Source organism: Xiphophorus hellerii, chromosome 9 (genome assembly GCF_003331165.1).
Source record: "Xiphophorus hellerii strain 12219 chromosome 9, Xiphophorus_hellerii-4.1, whole genome shotgun sequence".
Taxonomy (NCBI): domain Eukaryota; kingdom Metazoa; phylum Chordata; class Actinopteri; order Cyprinodontiformes; family Poeciliidae; genus Xiphophorus; species Xiphophorus hellerii.
Genome location: NC_045680.1, coordinates 14,485,323 through 14,510,805, shown reverse-complemented (window position 1 = coordinate 14,510,805; position 25,483 = coordinate 14,485,323). Strand labels below are relative to the sequence as shown.

Sequence of the window (25,483 nt, the reverse complement as noted above, 5' to 3'; positions counted from 1 at the left end):
AAAAAAAAAGCCTCTGTTTTCACACAGGTCCAGTTGTGCTTGAACCATCTTGGTGCGGCTGTAAATCATGAGTGAATTGTTTTGTACTTATTCCACTCTTACGTCCACCCCCTCGCTGGGAGCATTCACAAACAAAAGGGGCCACACATGACCACAAAAGAGAAAGTCATTTGTGAAATGTCCTGATTATGTGGGTTGTGCAACGTAAAAACAATTTGCCTGATTACTTCCAATTGATTTGTCCTCGCAGTTAAAACCTCAGCGAGCAGCCCGGTGAGCCGCCCCGTGCCACGGCGGTGGGCAGGGGGAAGAGGAGTAATTTCTCGGATGTGCAGCTGAGCCAGCTTACTGCCTAAGCTAAAGCCCGCTGGATGCTGCTAAACCTCTGAGAGTCTAAACACCAGGCTAGCTACCAGCTAACAGTGTCTGCTAAAGCCCTGAGGGATTTATGTGTGGAACAAAGTGAATTAAAGGTGACCTTCTGAAAGGGATGGAGAGACAAAAGGGATGGCTGATGGGGATGCTGGAGATTTCACAGGTTGCTCGTGCTTTACCTGAGCAAATGAAAAACTCAACTCCATAAAAGAAAAGTTTCTCAACTTTCCCATCTTCTCTGGCATTTGGAAAAATTTCCTCCATATACATAAGAGATAGCTTTATAAAATTAAACTAAACAGTTGGGAAAAACAGATCTGCTCCAAAAAGCTTTAGATTTAACAAGATCCTTAGAAAAAGAACAGAAAAAAAATCCACATTGTGTTGCTTTTCTGTAAAGGGGATTTTTACCTCCCAGATATCTGAAAATACCAACTCAGTGGCCACTTATGCGTCATTGCTGATTGAGTGCGTAATAAGTTTACTTCACTCTGGATTGACATAGACCGCTCTATGTTCGACTGTACATTAGGATCTCTACTTTTTCTAAAGAAAGCAAAACCTCTAATTCTGTCTGCAGCCAGCTGCAAATAACCTGTTTTTACCCCAATTTGTAGAAATTCAGCTTTTTTTTTAACCAGGAATAATGAACAACTTTCTAAATTCCAGTGACAAAGAAAGATCAAAACTAAATAACTTAATGAGAGAATCTACCCTGTTGTCATTTAATTAACTGATTTAAAAATACAATGTTTCAAAAAGAACCTTTTCTAGTAGTTACACATTAGGACCTAGGAAAAATACTACACTTTTGGTTTTTCAGGGCATATTAGATACAATAAGACAACGTTACCTACTTCTATTAGCATATTTTACAGAACTCTTAAATGTGTCAATGCAGGGAAAACTACTCACTTGATGGGATTGTGGGAAAAGGAAGTTAACTAAAATTACAGATGGTGAATGGAATGATGACTGGAGAAATGTAAAATCTTTAAGTGTTTGCAACAGAGTTGAAGCAACTCAGCTTACCCTTACACATCGTTTCTGGTGTTGTACTAAAGTGAAACAATTTTGACAGATCATTGGTGAGGAAATGAACAAAATTCTGGCTGTTAACTAAAACAATAATCTTTTATTAACTATTAGAATAACTTATCCAACTATTGCTGATAAATATAAAAGAAAGCGCTACAGAATGTTAACTTTCTTTTTGAGAAAATGCCTCTTTAACTGGATTTTTGAAAAATATCTCCTCCAGGATGGCAGAAGGTTATGCTCAGCTATGTCTCTCTTGTAACTGTCACAATTTTTTACATGGTGTTTTGTATTATAAGACAAATACAGCACTGAGTCTAAGAGCTTTATTCATTACACTTGACTAGCACTCTTGAGTACACTTATGGGCAAAATGTTATTTTTTTTGTTTGTTTTTTATTTATGTACTATGTAGGTGTTGAAAAACTCTATAAATATATAGAGAGGTTTTCTGCTTACCTGACTGTTGATGTCAGCTTTGTGCTGCAGTAAGACAGACACCAGATCCTTGTGCCCTCTGTCACAGGCCCAGTGCAGGAGAGCCCGACCCTGCCAACACAAGCACACAAATCACAAAAACTCGAAAAGCTGCATAATTGTGAAGCGGAATAATGATGACTAATATTCAAGTGTTTTTACAAATAGTAATTTGACAAGCATAGCCTGCACTTATAGCCACAGCTCATGAATCAATACTTGTGGAATCACTTTTTATTGCAATTACATCCGTGAGTCCTTTGGGCCAATCCTCCACCAGTTATGGACATCTAGAGACTGAAATGTTTGTCCAATCTTCTTTGCAAATTACCTCAAATTGAAGGGAAAGTTTCTGAACACCAATGTCAAGATTTAGGTTTGGACTTTGGCTGGGCCATTCTAATACATTAAAAAACTTTGATCTAACAATTCCTCTGTAGCTCTGGATGTATGTTTGGGTTTGTTGTCCTGCTGGAAGGTGGAACATTTAAAGTCTTTCACAGCCTCTAACATATTTTCTTTCACCGTTGCTCAGCATTTAGCTCCATACTTCTTCCCATCAACTCAAACCAGCTTGTCTGTCCCTACTAAATAAAAAATAAGCACTGCATGATGCTGTTACCACTATTTTTTTTACCATGGGGGCTGTACAGTATGTGCAGGTTATTAGTCTTAATCTTCTTCAGTTGAATGTAGGCCAAAAAGTTTCATCTCATCTCTGAGATGAAATAACTTACAGACAGCCTTCTTTCTCAAAGGTTCTTTCCAACCATAGCTTGTTTCTGCGCCACTCTTTAATAAAGGCAAGATTTGTGGAGTGCACAATTAATAGTTGTTCTTTTAGCATATTCTTCCACATGAGCTGTAGGGCTGTGCTGTTCTTTCAAAGATACGGCGGGCCTCGTGGCTGCTTCCCTTTGCCTACAACCGTGTCCCTAACCTGTCGGAGGTGTTTTTTGTTCAGGATTAAGCTGTTTGTTCACTAATGTTCTCTAACAAGCCTCTGAGCCCTTCACTGAACAGCTGTCTAGCACAGCTTTGACTGAGATTCATTTACAAACATGTGGACTCCATTTACTAATTACAAAAGTTTGAAGGCAGTTAATTGAACTTAATTTTTATTAGGAATAAATGACTAAAAGGAGCTGAATACATGTGCATGCTACACTTTACAGAATTTTATTAGGATGTTTTTTTAAAAACCAATGCTTTCCTTCTTCAGATTCATGCACTACTTTGTGTGGACTCGTCACATAAAATTTCAATAAAAGACACACATGTTTGTGGTAAAATGTGAAGAAATATGAGGGGCATGAACACTTTTTTGAGGTGCTGTATCTTGGTTTGTGTGGAGAAGAATTGGTTAAAAGCTACAACACAAACTGCAGAATCAAGCACACATTCACTAAAGAGCACTTCTTACACATACACTATCCCAAAGGCTTTTCCTTGGGTCTAAGATTCTTGTTCTAATAAAACTTCAAGAGCTCATTTTTCAATGAGGCCAATTAGGTAAAGCAAACTCTGCAAGTCCAATTCTGTTGCTTAAATTATATTGATCACCAAGGCTGAATGTTAAAATGGCTACTTATAAGTCAGGTCAGAATACCGATGTTGCCTTCTCTCACTCTCTCTTTAAGGTGCTCTGCTGCAGAGTGCTGCATGCATTTTCACTGCACATCAGAGCTTCGTGGTTCAAACAGGAGAATACAAACTCAGAAATATGATGGCTCTCAGGTCCAGCAGTGATAAAACCCTAATTAAATCATGTAGAAGACTGAACTGGTACAATAGATCGCACTAAATCATGGCTAAATTAGTGCTCTCCAGACCACAGGGAGGGTATTTTTTTAGCACTGTCTGATTAAGTAAGAAAAACTTATTTATCTTAATGCAAAGAGTTGGACATGTTCCAAAAAAAGAAACACATCTCCATAAGAAAATTAGCAGATAATAAAGCTGGCAAAGGTTTTAACATTAGAAAAGAAAACAATTACACATTCATAAACACTTGTTGTGCAAGCCAGATGTGAAAACTAATTTTGAGTCCTCCTGTCATTGAAACATTGACATCTACTGTAGCTTCAAAGGTTTATATGTTACAACCTTTCTTTGACAACTCTGGCATTTTACTTGCGTGAATTTGCCAAGGGGTGGTTTAAGATTGCAATTGTTTGATGACAAGAAGTAAAAATAACATGTTTTTATGGTTATCATCTTAATACATTTTTTAAATATAATCTAATTACTTTAAAACAGCTTGTCAACTACGTAAATCAGCGGCACCTTAAAAAGCCTGATTAGAGGTGCTCCTTTTAACTACCAAATGACCGATTACGTCTTTCTAAGCATAGCAGATTCTTTTTTTAAACTTAACTGACTGCCAGTGCATAGCAACAAGTGGGGGAGGGATAGCATCGCATAACTCTATTTCTATTCTATATTATGTTATCATAATACTTTGAGAAAGTAAAGTCTTTTTTTAATGTTCTGTTATGCGTTTTGCTGTTTTAATCGTCATTCCACTGCTTTTGCTTCACTGACAAATACAGGACACACAGCAGCAAATTGATGATAACTACAAACCCTTTTTAGATTAAAGACAAAGTTAAGCCATTTGTTTACATGTGCTGAAAATATACCACAAACTTTAACATTCAATACAAGAACTGAACTGAGGTGATATTTCTGATCCACACTCATAAAACAAGTGGTGAGACAGAGCACCTTTCTTTGAACCTGCACTTAACACTATTTTGAGCTGAAACATCACCACTGCCCTCTGCTGTCTAGTGGGCAGAACAACAAAGAATTAGAAGAACACAATAGTTGTGGCTAGACAAGCCTTTTCAGCAGAGATGGCTCAACCATCTGGCCTTTGACTGTGAGCTCAGCGGATGAATGCCTGTTTATTGTGAAGAGTGGCGGTGATTGAAGAAAGGGCAGGGGGCCAGTTGGCTCGTCTGATAATGAATCAAAAGCAGACGGATGGATTTCACGATCCATCCAGGAAACACCTGATCATCGCAACGGCAGTTTCTGCAGTTTTAGAAATTTCAGACTTCTAACTATTGGTCCTTACATCTGAGTGAGTACAGAAACCTCTATGTATAAACTAAGAAGGAGCTGCATTGTCTGTCACTCATTAACAGGTCATTTGTATCTTTACAGCAGGTCCAAGCAAAGTCACTGACTGTGGACACATACAACTCTGGAAAAAATTAAGAGGCCGCTGCACTGAACCCCATTGAAATCCTCATGGTTATCCCACCAAATAGTGATTTCTGAACTCTTACTGAGTTAAAAAATTAGTATTGTTGTTTCTATATGATTATGAACTTGTTTTCTTTGCATTATTTGACATCTGGAAAAACTGCATCTTTTTCATTATTTTGACTATTTCTCCTTTTCTGAAAATAAATACTAAATTTTTGCTTGGAATTTCAGAGACATGTCAGTAGTTCGTAGAATAAAAGAACAATGTTCATTTTGCTCAAACATATGCCTATATAAAGTAAAATCAGAGAAACTGATCATTTTAAGTGGTCCCTTAATTTTTTTGCTGTATTTTGCTGTATATGCAAAATGTTGGTGAAAGAGTCCTCAGCAGGACAACTGTATAGAAATAGCAGTCTAATAATAAGTAATAATTTGTTGGAGTAGGTCTATTTAAAGCAACTCTCACATGGAAACTACGTCAGCCTTTACATGCTTTTTTTGGAACTGTACCTCTTCGTCTTTGGTATTGACATCCAGTTTCTGCGTGCTGATGGCATTCCTGATGTGCTCGATGTTATTTTCTCTGCAGTAATCAAAGATGTTCTTGTCCTCTTCCCTGAGAACAAGACAGGAGGAAAAACAGATGCAATTTTTTTTTTAACAAAACAGGAAAATAAGAAAAATAATTTATTGTCAGTAAGTCTTTGTAGATTAGTGGGTAAATCCCTGTGCAACTCAAGTTTTGTTACAGATTTTTTTTCTCATATATTGTTTTTGGTTGCTTACAGCTTGCAAGAAATGCAATTGTGAAAACCATCGACATCAAAGTTATTTCCCTGCTCAAAATACTCTCCAACATACAGTATATGTCCTTTGCCAGTCAGTGAACTTAAACTTCCTTCCTGATTTGTACGTCATCCAAACATACACCACATAAGTAGTAATGACATCAGTTTTGAATCATCAGAAATTTAACACCATCAACATATGATACTGAACCATCTGATATCACAGCGGCAGACACACATGCCACGTCCCCAAGGGACAGAGGCACGCGCAGCGGCACCATCCCACCTCTAATTATATCTCTCTGTCTCTAATCACCTTGTTGCATTGGGGACAGGAAGGAGTGCTTTGGGGGTGTGGTGAAGGTGGGAGAGATGTTGGGTAAAAAGGAGGGGTGCAAAATCTCATTTAGAGCTTTACGCTTTCCACTCCCTCTTACCCACCCAAGCCATTCAAATTAATTGAATTTAGTGCTCTATTGTCTGAAAGAAAACCTGCATATTTGACGCTCCTACAGAGTCACTCAGTCAACACAAATCCCATAGTTCCTCAAGTTGTCTTGCTGTGCTGCTTTGGGCATGGAAAACTCCTGAGAGCCCAGCTAGCTTGAGCCACACTTACACTCCATGAAGGCTAAACATGACTAGGCACAACTTAGCGGGTGATACAGTTAAGCCTGAAGTTATTCATACTCTTAGCAGATTTTGATTTTAAATTATTTTTTAATAAAGAAGTTTGTTTATGGTGGAAAATGAGACAGGTATTGCTCAAAAAATAACAAAATAACATAAAAGAAAGCAGCTGAAACAATAATCATTGAGTTATATGATGTTCAAAGAGCAGAACAGCTCTTTTCTGCAAGTTTTTTTCTAAACATGATCTACTCGACTTGAACTGAAATTATAGTCAAAATATCAGAGTTAAATCAAAATATAGTAAAAATGCTAAGATTAACCAAGCATTTCTGCATAGTGCAGTTTATTCAAGACAACTGTATATATATATACACACACACACACACACACACACCCACGCGCGCAAACCCCGGCGCACCCACACACAGACACACCTACCCCACACACATACACACATTTGTTTGAGAAAATTACACAAGACCTAAAGTATAGCTTTCAAAGCCTGAGGAATTTTGTAAAAACTATAATTTTCATGCTTAATTGGGTAAAAGACGACAGTACAGAAAAATAAAAACAAAAAAATGTTGAGTAGCTCAGATCAGTTTAACACCACACTGAGGGGAGATTAAACTTGAAATTAAAAATTTAAGTATGTTACCTTTTTCTATAAGAGAAAAACAAATACAAAGAGAGTTTTCTCAGTGGTTCCTTCTTTTGTTTTTTAGTAATCCACACTTCTTTTCCTTCATTTTCTCAGTTACATCATCTCTCTTTTGTCTTCACTCACTTTTTGTCATCTGCTCATGGTGAATGATGAATAACTCATCACGCTTTTATCAGAGGAGGGTTATGTATCAGCACATTCATTTACATACTCCTGATTACTGCAGCTATGTTTATTCATGAAGCCCTCTAGTGGACCACGCCCACTTCCTTGTCTGATGGCCATCATGACCCCAAAGCTTGCCTGATGCGTGGCCACCATCCGTCTCCCCCGGCAACTAATCAATAGGCGGAGTCATCCGTCTTTAGTTGATGGTGAGACAGGGCTGGCATGACACATACATATGAATGACGACCAAGAACAAACACACACATACACATCAGGGAGCTTTGGGGTTATAAACAACCATTAAAATTATTTTACAAATGAAGGCACACACACACAAACAATTATTTGGACAACAACTTTTAGCACAATAGGACAAAGGAATCTGAATACACAGACGTAAAGCAACAGGCCATATTCAAACAAGTGATTAATGCGGGCCTTAAAAATAACATGACATCCACAACAGTGTAAAGCATGCTGGGAAGGTCACAGGCTGCTCTGTCATCACGGCAGCGCCAAGGTTTTTACTGTTTGTGTATCTAGGATGTGCATGTGTGGGAACATTATGTGCCCACACATGTGTGTATGTCCAGTGTGGTGTACTGGCAGATATGTCCTTCATCCATCAGGCCAAACTGGTCACACTGGTAAAAAAAAAATACTCATCTACCTGGCCTGAGTTTTAGTGATCAACAATACGGCCACATAATCCATCAAAGGCACACGTACACTCACACAATCTCTCATCTTGCTCCCTCGTAAGACCTGAGCTTCAATAGAAGCACCTGAAACAATGAGAACTGAAATAACAAAGGTTTGGCTTCCAGCAAAGAACTCGTTTTTATCGGAATCCATCTTGCAGGTGGTCGGCAAATTGCAAATGCAGCATTCGAACCCTCAGATCAGCTCAGCGGTTGCTAATCAATTCTGTTTTCATCTATAAACGTTCCAGACACACACACACACACACACACACACCCCCACACACGCACACACACCCATGAGTGGAGGTTGAGTGAGCAGAGCAATTAAATCAGCCTGGTTAACAGGTGTTCAGCTGTTTAATATGGAGGCTGTTTATGTGTGAGAAAGAGGAAATTGAAGAGCAGCAGAGCAGTGAGTTCATCACGTCTGGGAGGTTATGCATGACTTTGGATGATAATCACGTGGACATACAGCATGAAGTGTATGACTGTCTGCTCAGGTGTGTTTGTGTCATGTTAATGTCATCCTTGTGACGGGTTCCCCATAAGTCTTTGCTGTGACTGGATATCACCAGGGGAACATCGCCCCGGGAAGCTGTCTGTAACAACCTCGCTCTGCAGTACTCGGTGCATCTCCATAACCCTGCCTGTGTAATTGTGTAATTTAAAAAAAAGGGGGAAGACTCCAGGGGCTTCTTACAGAAAATATGCATACTAATCAGGTACAGCCATTTAGTAGGAAACCTGCAGGATTCACACATCTCATTTTCATCACCAAAAAGCTCTTTTTGCATTGAAATGAAGATGGGGGGTTTCCAAGCTTCAGTGAGTCTGCCAGGCAGGAGTAAAAGGAGAATGGTTTTCATTAACATAAATCAGAACTGCGTGACATTTCCAGACCTGAGACTGCAGTTACCGTCTGTTGAATATAATCAAATACAGCGTCAAGTCTAGTGGTTAACAATGCCAAGCTCACTAAGTTGACCTGGGATTTAAAACAGGGATACAGCTTCACAAGGATCTATGAAATACTTGCACACAAGGCAGTACAGACCTCTATGTGATGAACACATATTTACTTTGCATATTAGAATAAACAAGCAGATTCTGGTGTATGATTGAAGAGTTTTGAGCCTGGTTTCTGGTCTCCAGTTTTCCAATTTGCAGTTTCTCTTTAAGAAAGATAATATATGAGACTATATGAACTGCCTTGTTGTCAGAAGGGGTAATTAATTACCCCTGCTCAGGTGTAATTAACAGAGGCGACATGTGAGTAAATTCTCTGTTTTATTCATAGGTATATCCATACATTAACTCTGAGATTTCCAAAGCTCAAAACAGTTAGCTTCAGCCTTCCTTTTATTTGCTGAAAGTCTTGCTCTCTCTCTTTTGCAGTAAGAATATCAGTTGAGTTGAGTTGAGTTTTATTTATTTAGCGCTAATCCACAACAAATGTAGTCTCAAGGCACTTAACAAAAATCCTTTCAATTCAATCACACATACATTCCAATTGATCCTAGTTATCAAACAGTACAGTGAGCTCAATTAATTATTTAACTAAAAGATTTCTATCTCATCAAGTCCTTGACTTGCAGCATTTATGCATAGTATCATAGGTTGGAAAATGTGGCCTCCTTTTAAATTACTTCTTAAATCTCTACACTTCTTCTGACTTTATTATTAAAAACCGAAAGCAAAACTAGCTAAGTTGGAGTCTTCTTTATTTAGAAACATCCTCCACAATCAGGAGTGATGACATCAATAAGTGCTTAGGTGTATTGCATTTTAACACAGCTAAATTGGTGCATCTCAACTTGAATGTGTTGCCTCTGATTTAAATACCTTATCATCTCCTCCTGGTATAAAGAGCTGACTGCTGCTCCCCCGAAACCTGTTCTTCTTTCTGCTCCTCGTCGTTGCTGTAAGAATAACACAGAAAAATCTGAATCCAGCTTTGAGTCAGTTTTCAGTTAAATCTAGTATTTAACACACAGACCTAAGCGACAGTTACCAGTTTACAGTACAGTGATGGCTTGTCTCAAGCACGACCATTTTTGCTGACCACCTGTCAAAGTCTCCTCCCTCTTTGAGCAGAGGTTTTGGCCTTACTGCTTTGTATTGACTCAACACAAAGAGTCTATTCACCATGAATGCCTCTACATGTACCCCTTCTCTAACAGTCTGTGCATTCCACATCCTGTATGTAATTTTGTAAATACTCAGAAACTCCCCTGTGTTGTCGGTCTGACCTCATTTCCAATAAATAAGTGCCAAAATGAATGCAAACATGATAACGTGCACTGCGCCTCAGTTTGTGACTCTTGTTAATCATCTGTGTTTTCATTTAATTCCATTGAACATCCAGTTGGGCGAAGAATTTATTACCTAGACTATTCTTCACTAACCAACCTTGACTCACAAAAGAAGCAGCACAAATCGGATTTCAGGGAACGGGGAGAGAGGGAGCAAAACAACTATGCGTGCACTTTTGGGACAAACTAATTCACTTCAGAAACTCAGAATATTCGCTGATGCACCGGCCCTGCTTCTCTACCTTATAATATAATATAAAGCCAGTGTCTGCTTAACAATTGAGAGGGGAACAGAGGTCATATTGTGGCTATTATTCTCTCCCCTGCTCCTCTGTCTATGCACTCCTACTTACACCATTTAACTGTGCCTCCAAAAGAATAGCTCCAGCCATGCCATGACGCTTTGTTAACACTAATGCAATCAGGTTCTTTTTCTTTTTTGGAGGCGTGGGTGGTATGAGCTTTTGCTGGGTTGTCCTCTGTGAGGCCGAGTCAGCAAGTATTTTCCCTGCACAGAATGGCCGAAGAGAAATGTGACACGGTTTCAATTGTGGTGGACAGTGATACTATTAAAAAAGGGACATAAAAGAGGAAGAAATGAATAAAAGTGAGGGACATAAAGAAAAAGGCCACTGGGGTTAAAAATGGAAAGATGATTTGGAGGCACAGACACAGAGTGCTAGTGGACGATAAAAAGAAAAGGAAGGAGCTTAAGCACAACAGTAGGTCAAAATGAACATGTGAGATGAATCCACTATTCCTTTTTTTCAGAAGAAAGAAAAACAACCTTAGCTCATTTGTCAGATATACTGCTTGTAATATTTGTAACTTTATACTTACTCCTAGTGTTAACAGCCATAAGTACACTTTTCTATTTGTTCTTCGCAATTTTCGAAGTGTAACCAACATGAAATGATTTTAGCCTTTCAAAAACATACAGTGAATGGTAGAGACATTCTTTTTTTATTTCCATCTATCTGCTCTACATGCACACAGTTTCATAATCCTCTACAGCAAGGAGAGGATTATGAAACCGCTCCTACAAACACTTTTATTATTATTATTAGCTTCCTTTACTGTATTTCTGCAGCAGGTTCCTGAATAAAGGTATTTTTGAGTCTAAAAGAAAATGAACCCTCTACATCCCAAGTTATTTGTCAAAGCACATGTCTCTCACCTTTTCAGATTTTTATCAAACTCAAAACAAAATGCACTTTGTGTACACTGTGGAAAGTTCAGGGTAAATTCCTCCAGTTTCTCCATGTGAGAGACGGTTAAAACTTACAGATCAACATAGACACATATAGAATATAACTGACTGTAGAATATAAATATTCTACAGTCAGTTTCAGTAATCTGAAACTGAGTCAAAGCGTAGATGAAACACGAACTAAAGTAAAATTCAAACAACTATGGACCAAACTGCTGTGCTTTCTTTTTGACTTCCAATAATCACCAGTGTATAATGAACCACCAGAGAAGGCTCAATAACTGCTTCTTGGAATTGAACTTGTTTTAAAGATTGTAACATTTTGATGCAAAAAAACAGTCATCCAGCTCTTGGTTGTGCTAAACAACATAAATGAATGTTCTGTTGGTCAGAGCAATGCTGCCTCCATACTTTACTTCAACCGTAAATAAGAAGTTTTAAATGAACACCACTAGCTGAAGCGAGCAACAGATAAGAGCATGGGTTTTTAAAATGTGTTAAAGTTTTGATCGAGGGACAGGAAAAGGGAATGACTGCCAGCAATGTTGAAATTTGGAGGCTGTGATGAGAAACAAAGGTGCTTTTTGTAAAACATAGACTTGATATGTACTCTCCTGTCTCAAAGGACAATGTGTCCATGACAGCATAACTCTCATGACAGTCACCTCACATCATGCAGTGGGAAGTGAAAAACTACATACAAGCTGACTGGCAAAGTAAGATCAGTTTTACTTATATTAATTTCTTTTAAAGTTACTGCCAAAAGAAAACAAAAGTATTCCAACTTATATTTTTTATGCTGCATGTACTGTATAAAATAATTTGGTAACTAAAAACTGCAATATGACAGTGACATCTGCTGGCAGAGAAATTACACTACATCCACTCAATATGCTTTGCACATAACAAGGTTAACAATGAAGGACCAGGAAGGGTTTACAGAAAGGCGTCATATTAAACACAGACAGATCTAAACACTGAAAATGTAAACGTCACATCATATTATTGGTTCTATTCTTAAAATACCAAATATATCCAGAAACCTTGATGAGTCTTAATTATTGCATGGTATGTCAAGATCTGTAAATGATCATCTCTGGATGTTCAGAAGTGGTTGTGTTTTTACCTTTGTGGCACCGTCGGGATCTAACACATTGACAAGGGAAATGTATTCTTGCATTGCCTGCTCGGGCTGCATGTCTCCAAGCTGCTTCCAGGCTTGCCTGTCATGATAATACAGTGTTGCTCACAATTCAGGACCACTCCATTTTAGATGCTAAATCTAGGATTAGATGAGCGTTTTAAGAAAGACTCAAAGTAAAAAAAAAATAAAATCTTACAACAACATACCTGGCCAATGAAAAAGATTTTAGCTGTCAGAATCAACAAAAGCCTGTAAGACTGAATGTTGTTTTTTTTTTTTTTCATTTTTACATGAGGGCAATTACTCTTCTTAATTTTTCCTGTCTTTAACCCAAATTCAAACTTACATATAAATAAAATGTTTCATAAAAACTGAATGTCGCTTGTTGAATTGCAACAGAATGAGAGTTCTTAACTTACCATTTCCGTTGTCCTTCAAAATCAAAGAAGCCAGGCTTTGATGTATTGCACTTTCCAACTTTGACCTGTTAGAGGAAAACAATTAGCTGGTATAATATTTGATGAACTACAAAGGTAAGCTAAATCATGTAGGATTATGTTCTACTACAAACCTCCAAAGAAGTTGGAAACTGCTGATGATATGTACTACATCTTGCAAAATGAATTATTCTCTTTGAGATTGTACACATTTTCTATGTTACAACCACAAATGGCTATGTATTTTATTGTGATTTTGTGTGAGCCAACAGAAAAGTAGTGTTTGATTGTGAAGCAGAAGGAATAAGATCAATGGTTTACATTTCTTCAATCAGCATCAACAGCTCGTGTTGATGCCAATATGATGGTCGTGTAATGGCCATCATATTGTTTCTATTTATTTTCAAGTCCAGTTTTTAATCTTTAACTACATTTTTAAAAAGCATATGCATTCTTGTCATCTTTTGATATTTGGGTTAAATCCTGAAGAGGACCTCAATGCCTTAGGCTTACATATTTCTGGGGTCAAGATCCTAACTTTGGGAACTTCTGCTCTCGTCAGCTTTGATTTTTGGTATTTATGCAAAGCACTGCATGTTTATAGAAAACTAACACACCATCCAAACAGTGAAACGTGGTGGTAGCAGCTCTCTGTGGGCTTTTATTCAGCAGGAAAGCTGGCGCTTGATGGGAGGTTTGCTGAAGCTAAACCCTGAAAGAGAAGCTCTCAGAGGTTGAAAAAAAAAAGTTGAGACTCGGGGGGGGATATTTGTATTCACAGATCCGATAACCTCACGGAGGGGAAAAAATTAAAAGATGTTCGAATGGAGTTGCAAGACACTGTAGCAAACATTTGACATTTTGCCTGAAGCCACATGGTGTCACTACCTACATCCAACATACACCTTTCGATGCCACTGAAATCCAGTTTGGTTTAACGCAACACACCTGTTTGTAGCGGGCGTACAGGTAGAGCAGCTGGTCCCTGCTGGCTGTCTGTATCAGATCCTTCACGCGGTCGGCTGCAGACTCAAACTCCAGCTCCAGCTCCTCTCCCTCCAGCAGGTCCCCCACCCCCACGGCGCTGCAGTCAAATTTACTCAAACCCAAGTCCGAATCAGAGTCTGAGCCCGCTCCACCAAGAGGCTCCCCCGTATCGGGCCGGGCTGGATCCGTACCGGAGCCCGTCGCAGTGTCCGGAGAGGACGACGAACCAGAGGCCATTGTTATTGTTTACAACGAACCGTCTCAGACGACCGGGACTGTTTTTTTTCCCGTGTGATGAACGTTAACAAGAGAGGCACGGCGGTGACAAACTGCAAATCAATTAACAATTTAAACGAGAATTTACCATTTAATCCGCTAAAATTCCACGAGAGAGGGAATTGTTTCTGTCGTTGGTCCGTCTCTGGTACTGTCATCAAACGGCGCCGATGTGTCACTATCGGCTACTGAGAAAAGTTCTGGTTCCACTTCGAAACGTTCAGTTGGTAAGAAAATTAACATCAGAGAGAATGTGACAATTAAACTAAAATATCTAAAAAATATCATTTATATAATTAAAAAAAACGTCCCGCGGGATGTTTTGTTTTTGACTGATAAGTCAAGTTAAGAAAACAAAGAAGAATAAATTTAACTAAATGTTGCATTACAAACTCTAAGTTAGCAATCTGGTCTCTTGCAACATAATTATCTGAAAAGCTTTACTGGTACATTATTTTGGAGCGACAGCAATTTCAATTTTGTAAGATATAGTTAAAACGTCTTTTTACTATATTTTAAGAAATACAATGCGTAGTCAATAAAAAGGCACTTTGGACTATATTGTAATATTTTAGCTAGCTAACTAAGCAAGTATTAGACTCTCCTATTAAACGCCCGTGTTTTCAATTAGTAATTAGTAAATTATTTAATTTCTATTCTATGTCAATGTTATCCAAAAGAGATAATCTTCATATCAAAGCTGCCATAGCAAATGGGAGAAATTAATTCATCAAAATTTGGTAGGTATTTATTTTTTCACCTTGTCTTTTTCGTGTTTTCAAAGATCGTCGGTGACAAGCTTTAGCTTCAAATGTCCAGGAGATGGCGCTATTGTAACGATCATTTAGTGCTAATTAGTGATTTTTGGAACAGCCATCAGTGGTTCAACAAGGCTTTGGTCAAAATGTTTAAAAATGTACTCAGGTCGCTCTCAAAACTTGTACAATTAGGTTACTCAAATAAATTTATTTTGCATAGCCACAATGAATATTTCATTTTGCAGATTTTACAAAATTACTAAACGCCTGCAGGCATGAGATTCTCACCGTATCTTAATTAAAAATACCAGTTTCACAGTATCAGCGTATCACCACAAAGATTTTGAAACAAAAATGTATAACATCATCTATTCAAATCAGGAAACGTGCATGTATGTGTTTCCTAATTCTATAAACATAAAACCCAATGGTTTATTGTTATTTTGAATTTGATACATAGGACTAAAATATTCATTTTAGGTGTATATTGTTCAGGATCGTATGCCTTTTAGCTCTTCTGTTTTTAATCAGGTTACACAAAAATAACAAGCTGACATTAGATGGTTAACTAGTGAGGCTGTTCATTAGGGTAGAGCCTGCAATCAGCTAACGTAACAGACTTGCTGATCACAGCTCACCAAGAAACCTTCATCGAGGTGAATTATGCCTCCTTTAGTTTGCACACCCATAAACGTGTGTGTTTGTAGTAACCATAAATGTTTTCAAGCAAGCAAATTTGTCTTTCTTGTAATAAAGGTAAAACTTTAGCCTCCTTACAACAAGCTGATTGGCATTCACTTGCAGGTGGGGGAAAAGTAATCTTGTATTATTTTCATGAGCCAACAGGTAGAGAAAACATGGAATAGTGATGAATCTTCACAAGAGTGGCTGGGCTGAGTTGCCTCAGTAAAGATCTGTGTTTATAGCAGGGGTCTCAAACTCCAGTCCTCGAGGGCCACAGTCCTGCAACTTTTGGATGTGCCTCCTGCACCTGAATAGAATAATTAGGTCATTAGCAAGACTCAGAAAACTGATCTACACAAGGAGGAGGTAATTAAGCCATTTCATTCCAGTGTTTTGTACCTGTGGAAAGGAAAAGGTTTCCCATAAGATGAAGGCAAAAGGCAACATTTTCCACTGGAGCTTTCTCTTTAGGGCCCAGACTGTGGAACTTTCAACCTTTGGACTTGAGACACACTTAAGTCCAGTTAAAAACATATATTTTTAAATTCATTTATTATTTTTTTCTCTTGTGGAGCACTTTGTGATTTTATAGAATGAAATGTGCTATAACATTTACTAATAAGAAAAAGACTGGGCAAAATGGTATCAGTGGGACAGTTCAATGGAAAAAAAAAAACTGCTTAAAAAAAGAAGTTCATACCGTCAATCAAGTGTATCAAGGTATTGTGATGGTCTGGGGTTGAGCATTCAGAACCTGAACATTTTGCTGTACAGCAGTGTTTGAAGGTTATCTTTGTGTAAAACCCAATGTTACAAAATTTGTTGATCTGAAAGGTTTTCATGTTATAGAAAAAAACAAATGAATGAATTTACATGGTATAGCCCACCCTGCTTCAAACAATTTCACATTGCTGGCAACTTTTTCCAGAGCAAGGGTTTAAATCTGATTGTTTAATAAAACTGAAATCATTCAGAGTAACCCAACTTTTTAAGGTACCGTAATTTGTTTTTCTTCTTCCACCCTCATTAAAGTTTTTTTTATTGCATCAGTCAAAAATTAGATATGGAGTATGATGAAAAGTTTTTATAAAAGTAGGGGTTGCTTGTTATCCTGTTCTTGTAGAACTTTATAATGGGATACAAACAAGCAAAACAATAACTCAAGCATCCAATTTGTTGTTGCAAATAAAATTGGTCAGTCCTGTCCATGAGAATTAATGAGATTATGAGTCAATTGCAGAAAAAGCATGCAACTCTGTAAGTTTATACTTTGGCTTTTCTGTATTTAAAGGAAAATTAAAGCTATAGCATTTAGAAGAAAAATAATATGATGAAAAAAAGATGCACAAATACACTTCATGCTTAGTGAAATTACTTATTCACTAGACAGCGATGGTTTGAGCCGCCTTTAATGCTTAATTAATTTGTTATATTCACTTGTTTAGTGTCAAACCTGAGCAGGTGTTTCATCTGGGAATTAGCTGGAGAAGAAAGTATGGTAACTCTTCTTCAGTTATAGAGTGTAACATAATTTCTGTTTTTTTTTTTTTGCAGACAACTCTCCAGACTGCAGTATAGAAAGCCTCTATAAGGACACAATTAAAGTAAGGAGTAGATATCTGGAGTAGCAACAGTTATCCGGAGGTCCCAACAGCGCCCGGTGCCAGAGCGCGCCCTGCTGACGCAACCACGTCAGTGCTGTTCACTGCATGACCGTCAGCAATGTCCCCAGAACGGCCCAGGGAGGGACCGAGGAAAGTCACTGAGCCAGTCTCACATTGTGCTGCCGGGCCACCTGTTAAAGAGCAGCCGCTGTCATCGCCTGGGTCCCCGTGAAGTAGCATGCGGGACGGGATCCGCTCGGAGCGCACTGAGCGGGACGAGCCCAAAGTGAAGTGAGAAGGAGCGGAGAGAGGCGCGCTTCCGCACCGCATGTTGAGCCAGCAAGTTGCCTGACAGAACAAAAGTCGCGTCGACGGGGAAGACGGGGAGACGCTCTCGGATTTAACAAAGCTTTTCAGGAACACTTGTTTCGGAAAAATGAAATTCGCGGAGCATCTTTCGTCCCATATCACCCCAGAGTGGAGGAAACAATATCTTCGCTATGAGGTACAGTCAAATACAAATTGCAGGCTGTTTAAAAATAAATGCCTGCTGGATGAGGATACAGGCGAAGCTGTATTATGTTTTTAAAGTCTTCAAAGAAACTAAGATATAACAAAATTATTATTATTTTTTTAAAAGCACCTTTACGTATTTTTTAAATTTATATTTACTTTTGAAGTTTATCCTTCTCTTGAGAGCAATAAAAGACTGGAGAGATAAGAGATGCCCTATTGTTTATGGAGGGGGAATTGACTGCGGTTAAGAGCCAAAGGGAGCATTCAGGGTTTATTGTTTGTAGCTGAATTTAAAACACCTGAAATTAACTATTCAGCTTCTTTACCAACTGAATTCTTGATCAATACCTATTGTAGAAACATTTTTTCTTTCATTTGGGTCATTCCTAATATTGTATTTGTGCAAATATATATTTTTTTCTAAATAAGTACTCTCTTTTATTTCAGATCCCATCTCTTTTATTTAAGATCCCAGGAATAAACCTTAATTTTTTTTTTACCTAGTTGATTTATGGGGTTATCTCACAATTTGTGCTGTAATTTGTTACAAAATTGGGAATTTACACTTCCAGTTATTTTTTATCATAATATAAAAAAAAACAGAAAATCATGTCTTTTTTTTCTAATTTGATATAGGCATTATTAACGTTGCTACGTTTAAGCAGAGATAGTTGCCTCTATAAGAGTGTAATATTTTTTGTTAGAGATGTCTGCAGATATAGAGAGATAGATCCTTGTTAATACTCATGCTCTTTGTTGAGGGATGTGCAGGACTTGGGGAGCATGTTATTTTTCACAACCTACTTCTTACCGGAGAAGCTTTGGTGCAGACATGCTGCTCAGTTCCATTTAGCTCTATGAATTATAGACAAAGACCCTGTTCTCGTCACCCTGTGCAACCTACACCCCAGACCCAACAGGAACTCTCTGCGGCAGTGTTATTTTGGTAACATGCACTGGATATTAATATTAAGTTTTGAAGTCCCTTCAGTAGGCATGGAGAACTCTCCATCTTGAGGCAAATGACATGCTGCCATGTTCGTGTGATTAACATATCTTTAGATTAACCCGTAAAGGAGGAAAAAGTTGATAATTATCAAATGCAGTGGGAAAAGGTTCTTCCTAAAATAAGAGTTAAATTTAACAGAGTTATTAATTTATACACATGCACTCAAAGGTTGTGTAGTGTCGCTACATGTATGTGGGGAAGCACACTGAGCTTGGGGACAGATGCATGGCCATACCAGCCATTTTACACCTCCAGTATTTGCCAAAGCACTCACTGACCTGAGATGGATGATGATAGATTTTTTTTTCCATTTTCCTTGCTTAGGCTTAATGTTGATAAATGGTTAGAATTTGATGTTTACATTTATAGTTTTAATATATTTTGGCCAAATACAATGTATGCTGTAATAAAAATAAATGTTATAGCTGGTTTATTTAATGCACAATACAAAGACTTGGGTGCGCTAGAGATTTTACTCAATCACTTATTTAGAATGATTGAGTAGAATCATGTAGAGTATGATTTAGTATATCATGCTTTTTAGTATATCATGTTTTTTAGTAAGCATAGTCTGTAAACATCTTGTTGTTGAATATTTGACTCTATTTTTGTTGTAAATAGTTAAATAACAGAAATGCTCTCATGTTCATATTCCTTGAGTTTATCTCCAGTCTAAGATGCAGACTGTGGTCCAAGGATGTGTTTGTGCCGAGAAGCCTTCTGTCCTTGTCTGACCTGTAAACACCATCAGCACCTGAGTGGGTGGCAGCTCGATAGCTGCTCTGTGCTGATCATGGGTAACTCAATTAAAGTCAGTATATAAGTTCAAACTGGTAAAAACATAAATTGAGTCATTCTCAGCCATTCAGCAAATACAGGTTATTGTTTATAAACTAGAATATCCACAGGGTGTCTGAGAGTATGTATTCTCATGCAGAAAACATAATTTCTGTAATGTCATGCAGTTCAGTATTGAATGATACACTAACATATTGTCTCAACACTACAGGTGTTTATTTTACCAGGACACAATGCAGAAAAAGCGACACCTGTTCACATAGCTGTGTCTTTGGTTGGGTGGAACATTACAGCTGTTCATATCCAGACTGAATATAGTTGTAGGTGACATTCCGTCTCTTGTGTGCTGACATTAATTAACCCACTGCCTAGTTTTCACTCTTCATTTTTTTGTGTGCTCTATTGTGTGGAAAAAAAAACATACGCAGTCTGGGTAGATTGGTCAACCCGTTTCCATGCAGATTAGAGAAATGCAGCAAAGTGAGTGTTCTAGCAAACAATGCCTTTAGTTGGTGAGGCACTTCATTCAAACATGGGAACATTGACAAGACGATTGAGCGATGGAATAATTAGGTGTGTGCTTTATCCTGTGGGATTGTAGGTATAAACCTGTATGCTAAGCAGCTGCTTGTTATGTAGGTACATGTCCTTCCATCCCAAGAGTTTTGTCCAGAAGGACAGTAGATGTATATTGATGAGAAAGATTTTTTCTTTAAATGTAAATCTTATAATTAAGCAATTCATTTAACCTTCTGAACAATTACTGGGTTTTTTCCCCCTACATTTTACATCCAATATGGAGGTGAAAACAATAGCCAGATGTGATGGTAACTGTTGAATGTACTTGTATTTTGTCTAGCTGTGGAGTCTGAAAAACATCATAAGAGAAAAAGATGTAGTTATGTTTGTGTGTGGGCGAGAGAACAAGGTTTTCATATGCATTTGGCTGTTCTGTCTAATCAATCCTAAAAACCCAATGAGGAGGAGGAGGAGAGAGCATAACTCCTGTTTACAGATTAAAAACCAAATTATTGTCTCGATTTAAACTGAACATAGATGTGATTTCACTAGCTTGTTGTGTGTTCAAAGGTCAAGCATTGTTCCATGCCTTTATCTTAATTAGACTGAGTGAAGTGGTTTAGGTTTTGTAACAACTACATAAATTATGTATTCTGAACAGTAGAAATGTTATTCATATGCAGAATACTACAGTATGACCATTATGTATACAACAGGCATTGCATGGCAACTGCTGAGAGCCCCCCTGCTTTCTATACCTCCCTCCTCCTTCCCATCCTCACCTCGCCGTTCCTCCCCCACTGGGAAGACATCTGGTCCCTTACCAGACCTGCCCTCTGCACTCCTCCTCCCCTCTTTCCAGCCTCTCCTCCCATCCTCTCCACTCCTCTTAATGTACAGATCCACTTAGACACGGAGCTGCCGTTTTAAGTGATCCATTGGCTTTCTGTTTGAGCCACAGATCTCTTCAGGCCCGGAAAGGGTCACTTGCATGTGATTACATAGCTGTCTGGCACTGAAATGTGTCGGTTAGTTTAAATTCAACACATTGCGGCTTTTTAAGGATTTGTTCCAAAGATATTCCTTATGAAGCCACTCTTCTGTTTTGAGGAGGAGATTTAATCCCAGTACTTGTGCTGTATTTGTGTTTGGTTTAAGTGTGCCACATTACTGTATGATCATCAAAGCTGATTCTCCCATAATACGTGACTTTGGCATTGTCCACAGGCTTCGCAAATAAAAACGGTAGTGTCTGCTGGATCAACTCAGTTACATTTAAAGCCACACTCACAATGCTTCTCATAACAGCGATGACCTACAGCTTAGCCCTGCAGGTTTATGTTAGATATCGGAGTTTCCTATATACCAGTTGGTAGGTGTTTCCTAGTCTTAAGCCAACCTATGATATTCCCTATATGTCTGTAGTAGAGAGTGTAATCTCTTCATTTCTTCTGCTATCATCTGTTGGGCAGAGCTAGTGACTTAGAAAGACTAGACAACCTGATAAACTGTTCTGGTGACTGCTGTGGAAGCTCTGGAAATGATGGTGCAAAGAAGGATTCTTCATAAAATCAGTAAAATTATGAACAACCCTGAACATCCTCTTAATGAGTCTACTTTACCACAACAGAGTGACTTCAGTCGGAGGCTTCTTCAGGCTTGCTGTAATACAGACGGCTATTGGAGATCCTTCCTGCCCAGCATCTACAACAACTCTTTGAAGAACCTGGGCTAATATGAGTTACAACAGCATTTAATTTCTCTTTTGGATCAATAAAGTATTCTGAATTTGAATTCAGAGTGCTCCAATGCTACTTAACAAAATGTTTAGCTCCTGGTGGACGCGTCAGTGGCAGAGCTTCCTTCTGCTCCTGTTTTGCGGGGGGACATTAGTATCAGCTATTAACAAGCCTAATGCACTTTGTTTATGAGTGATTCTCGCCCACACATAGGATTTCCCACAGTGCTCCCTCACTGCTTTGTTGTAAAAAAAAAAACTCAAGACAGAAGTGACAGCAGACCTTTTTAGAAATCAACCTAGTTTTTGGCTCAGCACTAGAAGTTTGTCATATGGATGTTCAGATTTCTGCATCTTATTTTAATTTTTTATTATTATTATTATAAAAGGCTGCTTGAGGGAACATATATTAATTGTTTTTTCAAATGTTTAGATCTTTAAAGCTTAGATAACTAAAACTTTCCATTTGTAAGTTATGTTACCACCTGCCTGCTGCAAGTTTGCTGTATCTCTCATGAGCAACCTTTAAAATGTGCCCAAGGCTCCCTGTTTGTTCATACATGCTCCTTACAGCAGCAGTATTTCCAGTTGAGATGTCCCACAACTTTAAATACTCCTGTTTACTATGAGTGGAAGAGTGCACTGTGTACAGTCACAGGGTTTTGGTTACAGCACATATGAAAGGTTCTGTTCTGATCCATAGTGATGGTTGTTTGTGTCATTATAGAAATTTAAAACATGCATTGAGTCAAATCTGTATTTATAATTGGTAAGCAATGTTTCAAACAGAACAGCAGATAAAAAAAAAACAACTGATTGAAAACCTTTTACAAATAGTTATTAAATGATCAAATGAATGTGGCTGAGTAATTCTGGTATGAATGCTAAGTGACCTGAATCTGTCTGTATGATTGGATTGGACTTGAAGTGATTAAAATTGAATCTCAATTGTGTATAAATTGATATAAATTCAACGTGTTTGTCTTGTCAAGACTCTTGAGGTCACATTTTATGCACGAGTTAAAAACTTAACTAAAACACATAGATGTAAACCTTAAGCAAACATGAGTTCTTTCATGTTTTCTGGGTGCATATCTGCAGCCATCCATCATTTTAACATACATGTCTTCACCAGGCCCTCAAGGAAATGCTGTATTCGGCCCAGGACCACGCCCCATCCATAGAAGGTAAGGACCCTCGCTGTTTGGATAAACAAACACAAACACACAGACGGGCAGAAACTCTCAGACACACTTATATGACCCCTGTTTGGGCATCCCCAGAATAACAGCCCTTCATCTGCTAAAAATAGATTCAAATTACTGCTAACTTGTTGCCACACTCTCCACTGTGTGACTCAACAAAACCAGAGTCAATTATTATATCATTACTGTCCGCTTTACCTTCACTTTGTTCACTGCTTAAATAAACAGATAACATCACATGAGAAGAGAGAAAACACCTGACTTGTTTTCTTGGATGATTGATACAGTTAATGGATACATTTGTTCCAATGTTTATTTTATTCCAGAATTGGTGGGAAAGTGGATGTGTCTGTATGAAGCAAATACATTTATAACTGTTAAAACATCCTATATTTTTTAGAGTCATGCACTGCAGGCCTGAGTGGTATAACAGAACTTGGGTTCAGTGCCAGGTTTGCAGAGTATTGCTGCTACCAGTGCAAAGATAAGAAAGGGCACTGTCTATAATTACTCTTTTTCCGCTGGATTGCAAGTGATGTGTACTGAGGTAAAGAATTCAAACCATTTGCTTTTTATTTCAGGTGGCCATTTATGGAGGTAAACAACTTTCTTTAGTTGTAGGGTGGAGGTATACTTTATGACGACATGGCTGCACCGGCTGTGACTGATAGCATGTGCCAGGTCCAGTTGAGAAAAAATAGTACTTGACCTACATGTGGCAGCACAAACATGACTTCTGCTATTTTCTGTTATCTGTTTTAGATAAAATTGTGCAGTTGGCTCAATTTTTCCAGTCCCCTCATAGAGCTGCAGCTCTGCTCACTGTGCAGACCTGATATGGATGTGACTGATGGTGATGTGACTCTTTCCATGAGCAGTAGAGGCGTAACATAACCTCACTGGGATGAGCAAACTTTCAGTTTGTGTGAAAGCTGGAGTGTGAGCTAGCTTGATAAAATCAGTTTCATAAATTTGCCTGCAGTGTTTTGATTGCTGCAGGTGTAAAATGAGACCTTTGGCATGAATAATGAGAATTTCTTGATGAAATGAGATTTAAATATCACATGATTTTAAAACCTGCATTTATTTCTGGAATAGACAATTCATGCCTTGATGGTAACATGTGAAGCCTGTCTATCGTTTGAATAGTGTTTGTAGGAGCTGCAGGACAGGCTCAGTGTGCATGATAGATTATTTCCTGTCCTGTGTATAAACTGTAGTCATAGGTCAATGTTCTGTCTCTGTCAGCCTAGGATGACATAGAGGGCAATTTCCTTTAAAAAGAGACAGAATCAATCAATCAACAGAGAAATGTGTCTTCAAGTCAGGTTATTCTAACATTCCCAAATTTCCCCCCTCAATCAACCTGATTAATATTCATATCACACTTTTGCACAGAATGTATTTGCATAGACATTAGTATCCTTATTAGCATTTCTTGTGTTCAGAGTTTTTTTTTTTTTTTACTGTTGATTAGTGATTAACATACAGCATTTTGAATTGAACAAAAGTTGAGTTGATTTTGTCCATTTTGCTAATCAATAGGATGTTTGTTTTTTGGATTAGTGTATTTAATTCCTTTAAACATCCATCATAATATCTATAAGTCTTAACTAAAGCTGATATATTAATGAGAGACAGCAGGGTGCAAGCATAATCCTAAAATGACAAAATTAAAGTACCAATGTACTTATTCTATAGGACTAATATTGCTAGATAAAATTTGTTTCTTAAGATATTAGACAATCGTCATTTGTTTTGGTATTGTCAGCGGAAACAGGCTGTAATGTAAGCAACGGCAGAAACAAATAGCATTATTGAGCCCTGAGAAATACATTCTCTTGTGGTTTTTTTTTCCCTTTTCATAAAACAAATAAGATCAGCAGGTGTTATTAAATATAGGCTGACTGCAGCACTTTCTCTTACATTAAATTAAATTTAAAGTAGGACAAACCAGTCGATTTTCTTAATACTTTCAATCTTTTTTTATTTTTGTAGCAAACCAGTTTGTAACGACGGCAGCAAAAATGGGAATTTTGACATCACATCACTATCAAGATTTTGCTTGAATTCAGGACTAGTACATCCCTAATTGTGTAGTTTAACAAAACGCATGGTGCTTGAACAGTTTAATGACGACTGTAATAAATTTCCAAAATGTTCTTTGTTAGAGGAATACAAACCTCCCGCTTGATTTAAAAAAAAAAAATCATAATCCCA

The 25,483-nt window shown here is 38.0% G+C and overlaps 2 protein-coding genes across 2 annotated transcripts in view; one reads left to right on the top strand and one right to left on the bottom strand.

The window, feature by feature from the left end:
• acbd6 (acyl-CoA binding domain containing 6) overlaps positions 1-14,609 on the bottom strand; it is a 34,664-nt gene extending 20,055 nt beyond the window's left edge. Inside the window, exons 1-6 of the mRNA XM_032573114.1 lie at positions 14,118-14,609; positions 13,152-13,216; positions 12,715-12,811; positions 9,909-9,985; positions 5,620-5,725; positions 1,873-1,962 (exon numbers count right to left, since the gene is read on the bottom strand). Of these exons, the coding sequence (XP_032429005.1) occupies positions 1,873-1,962; positions 5,620-5,725; positions 9,909-9,985; positions 12,715-12,811; positions 13,152-13,216; positions 14,118-14,393 (711 nt within the window). The 5' untranslated portion in view covers positions 14,394-14,609. The remainder of the gene's footprint in view (positions 1-1,872; positions 1,963-5,619; positions 5,726-9,908; positions 9,986-12,714; positions 12,812-13,151; positions 13,217-14,117) is intronic.
• Positions 14,610-17,462: 2,853 nt separating this feature from the next.
• Positions 17,463-25,483, top strand: part of xpr1a (xenotropic and polytropic retrovirus receptor 1a) — a 65,199-nt gene continuing 57,178 nt past the window's right edge. The window contains exons 1-2 of the mRNA XM_032573113.1: positions 17,463-17,983; positions 23,194-23,245. Coding sequence (XP_032429004.1) covers positions 17,915-17,983; positions 23,194-23,245 — 121 coding nt within the window. The 5' untranslated portion in view covers positions 17,463-17,914. The remainder of the gene's footprint in view (positions 17,984-23,193; positions 23,246-25,483) is intronic.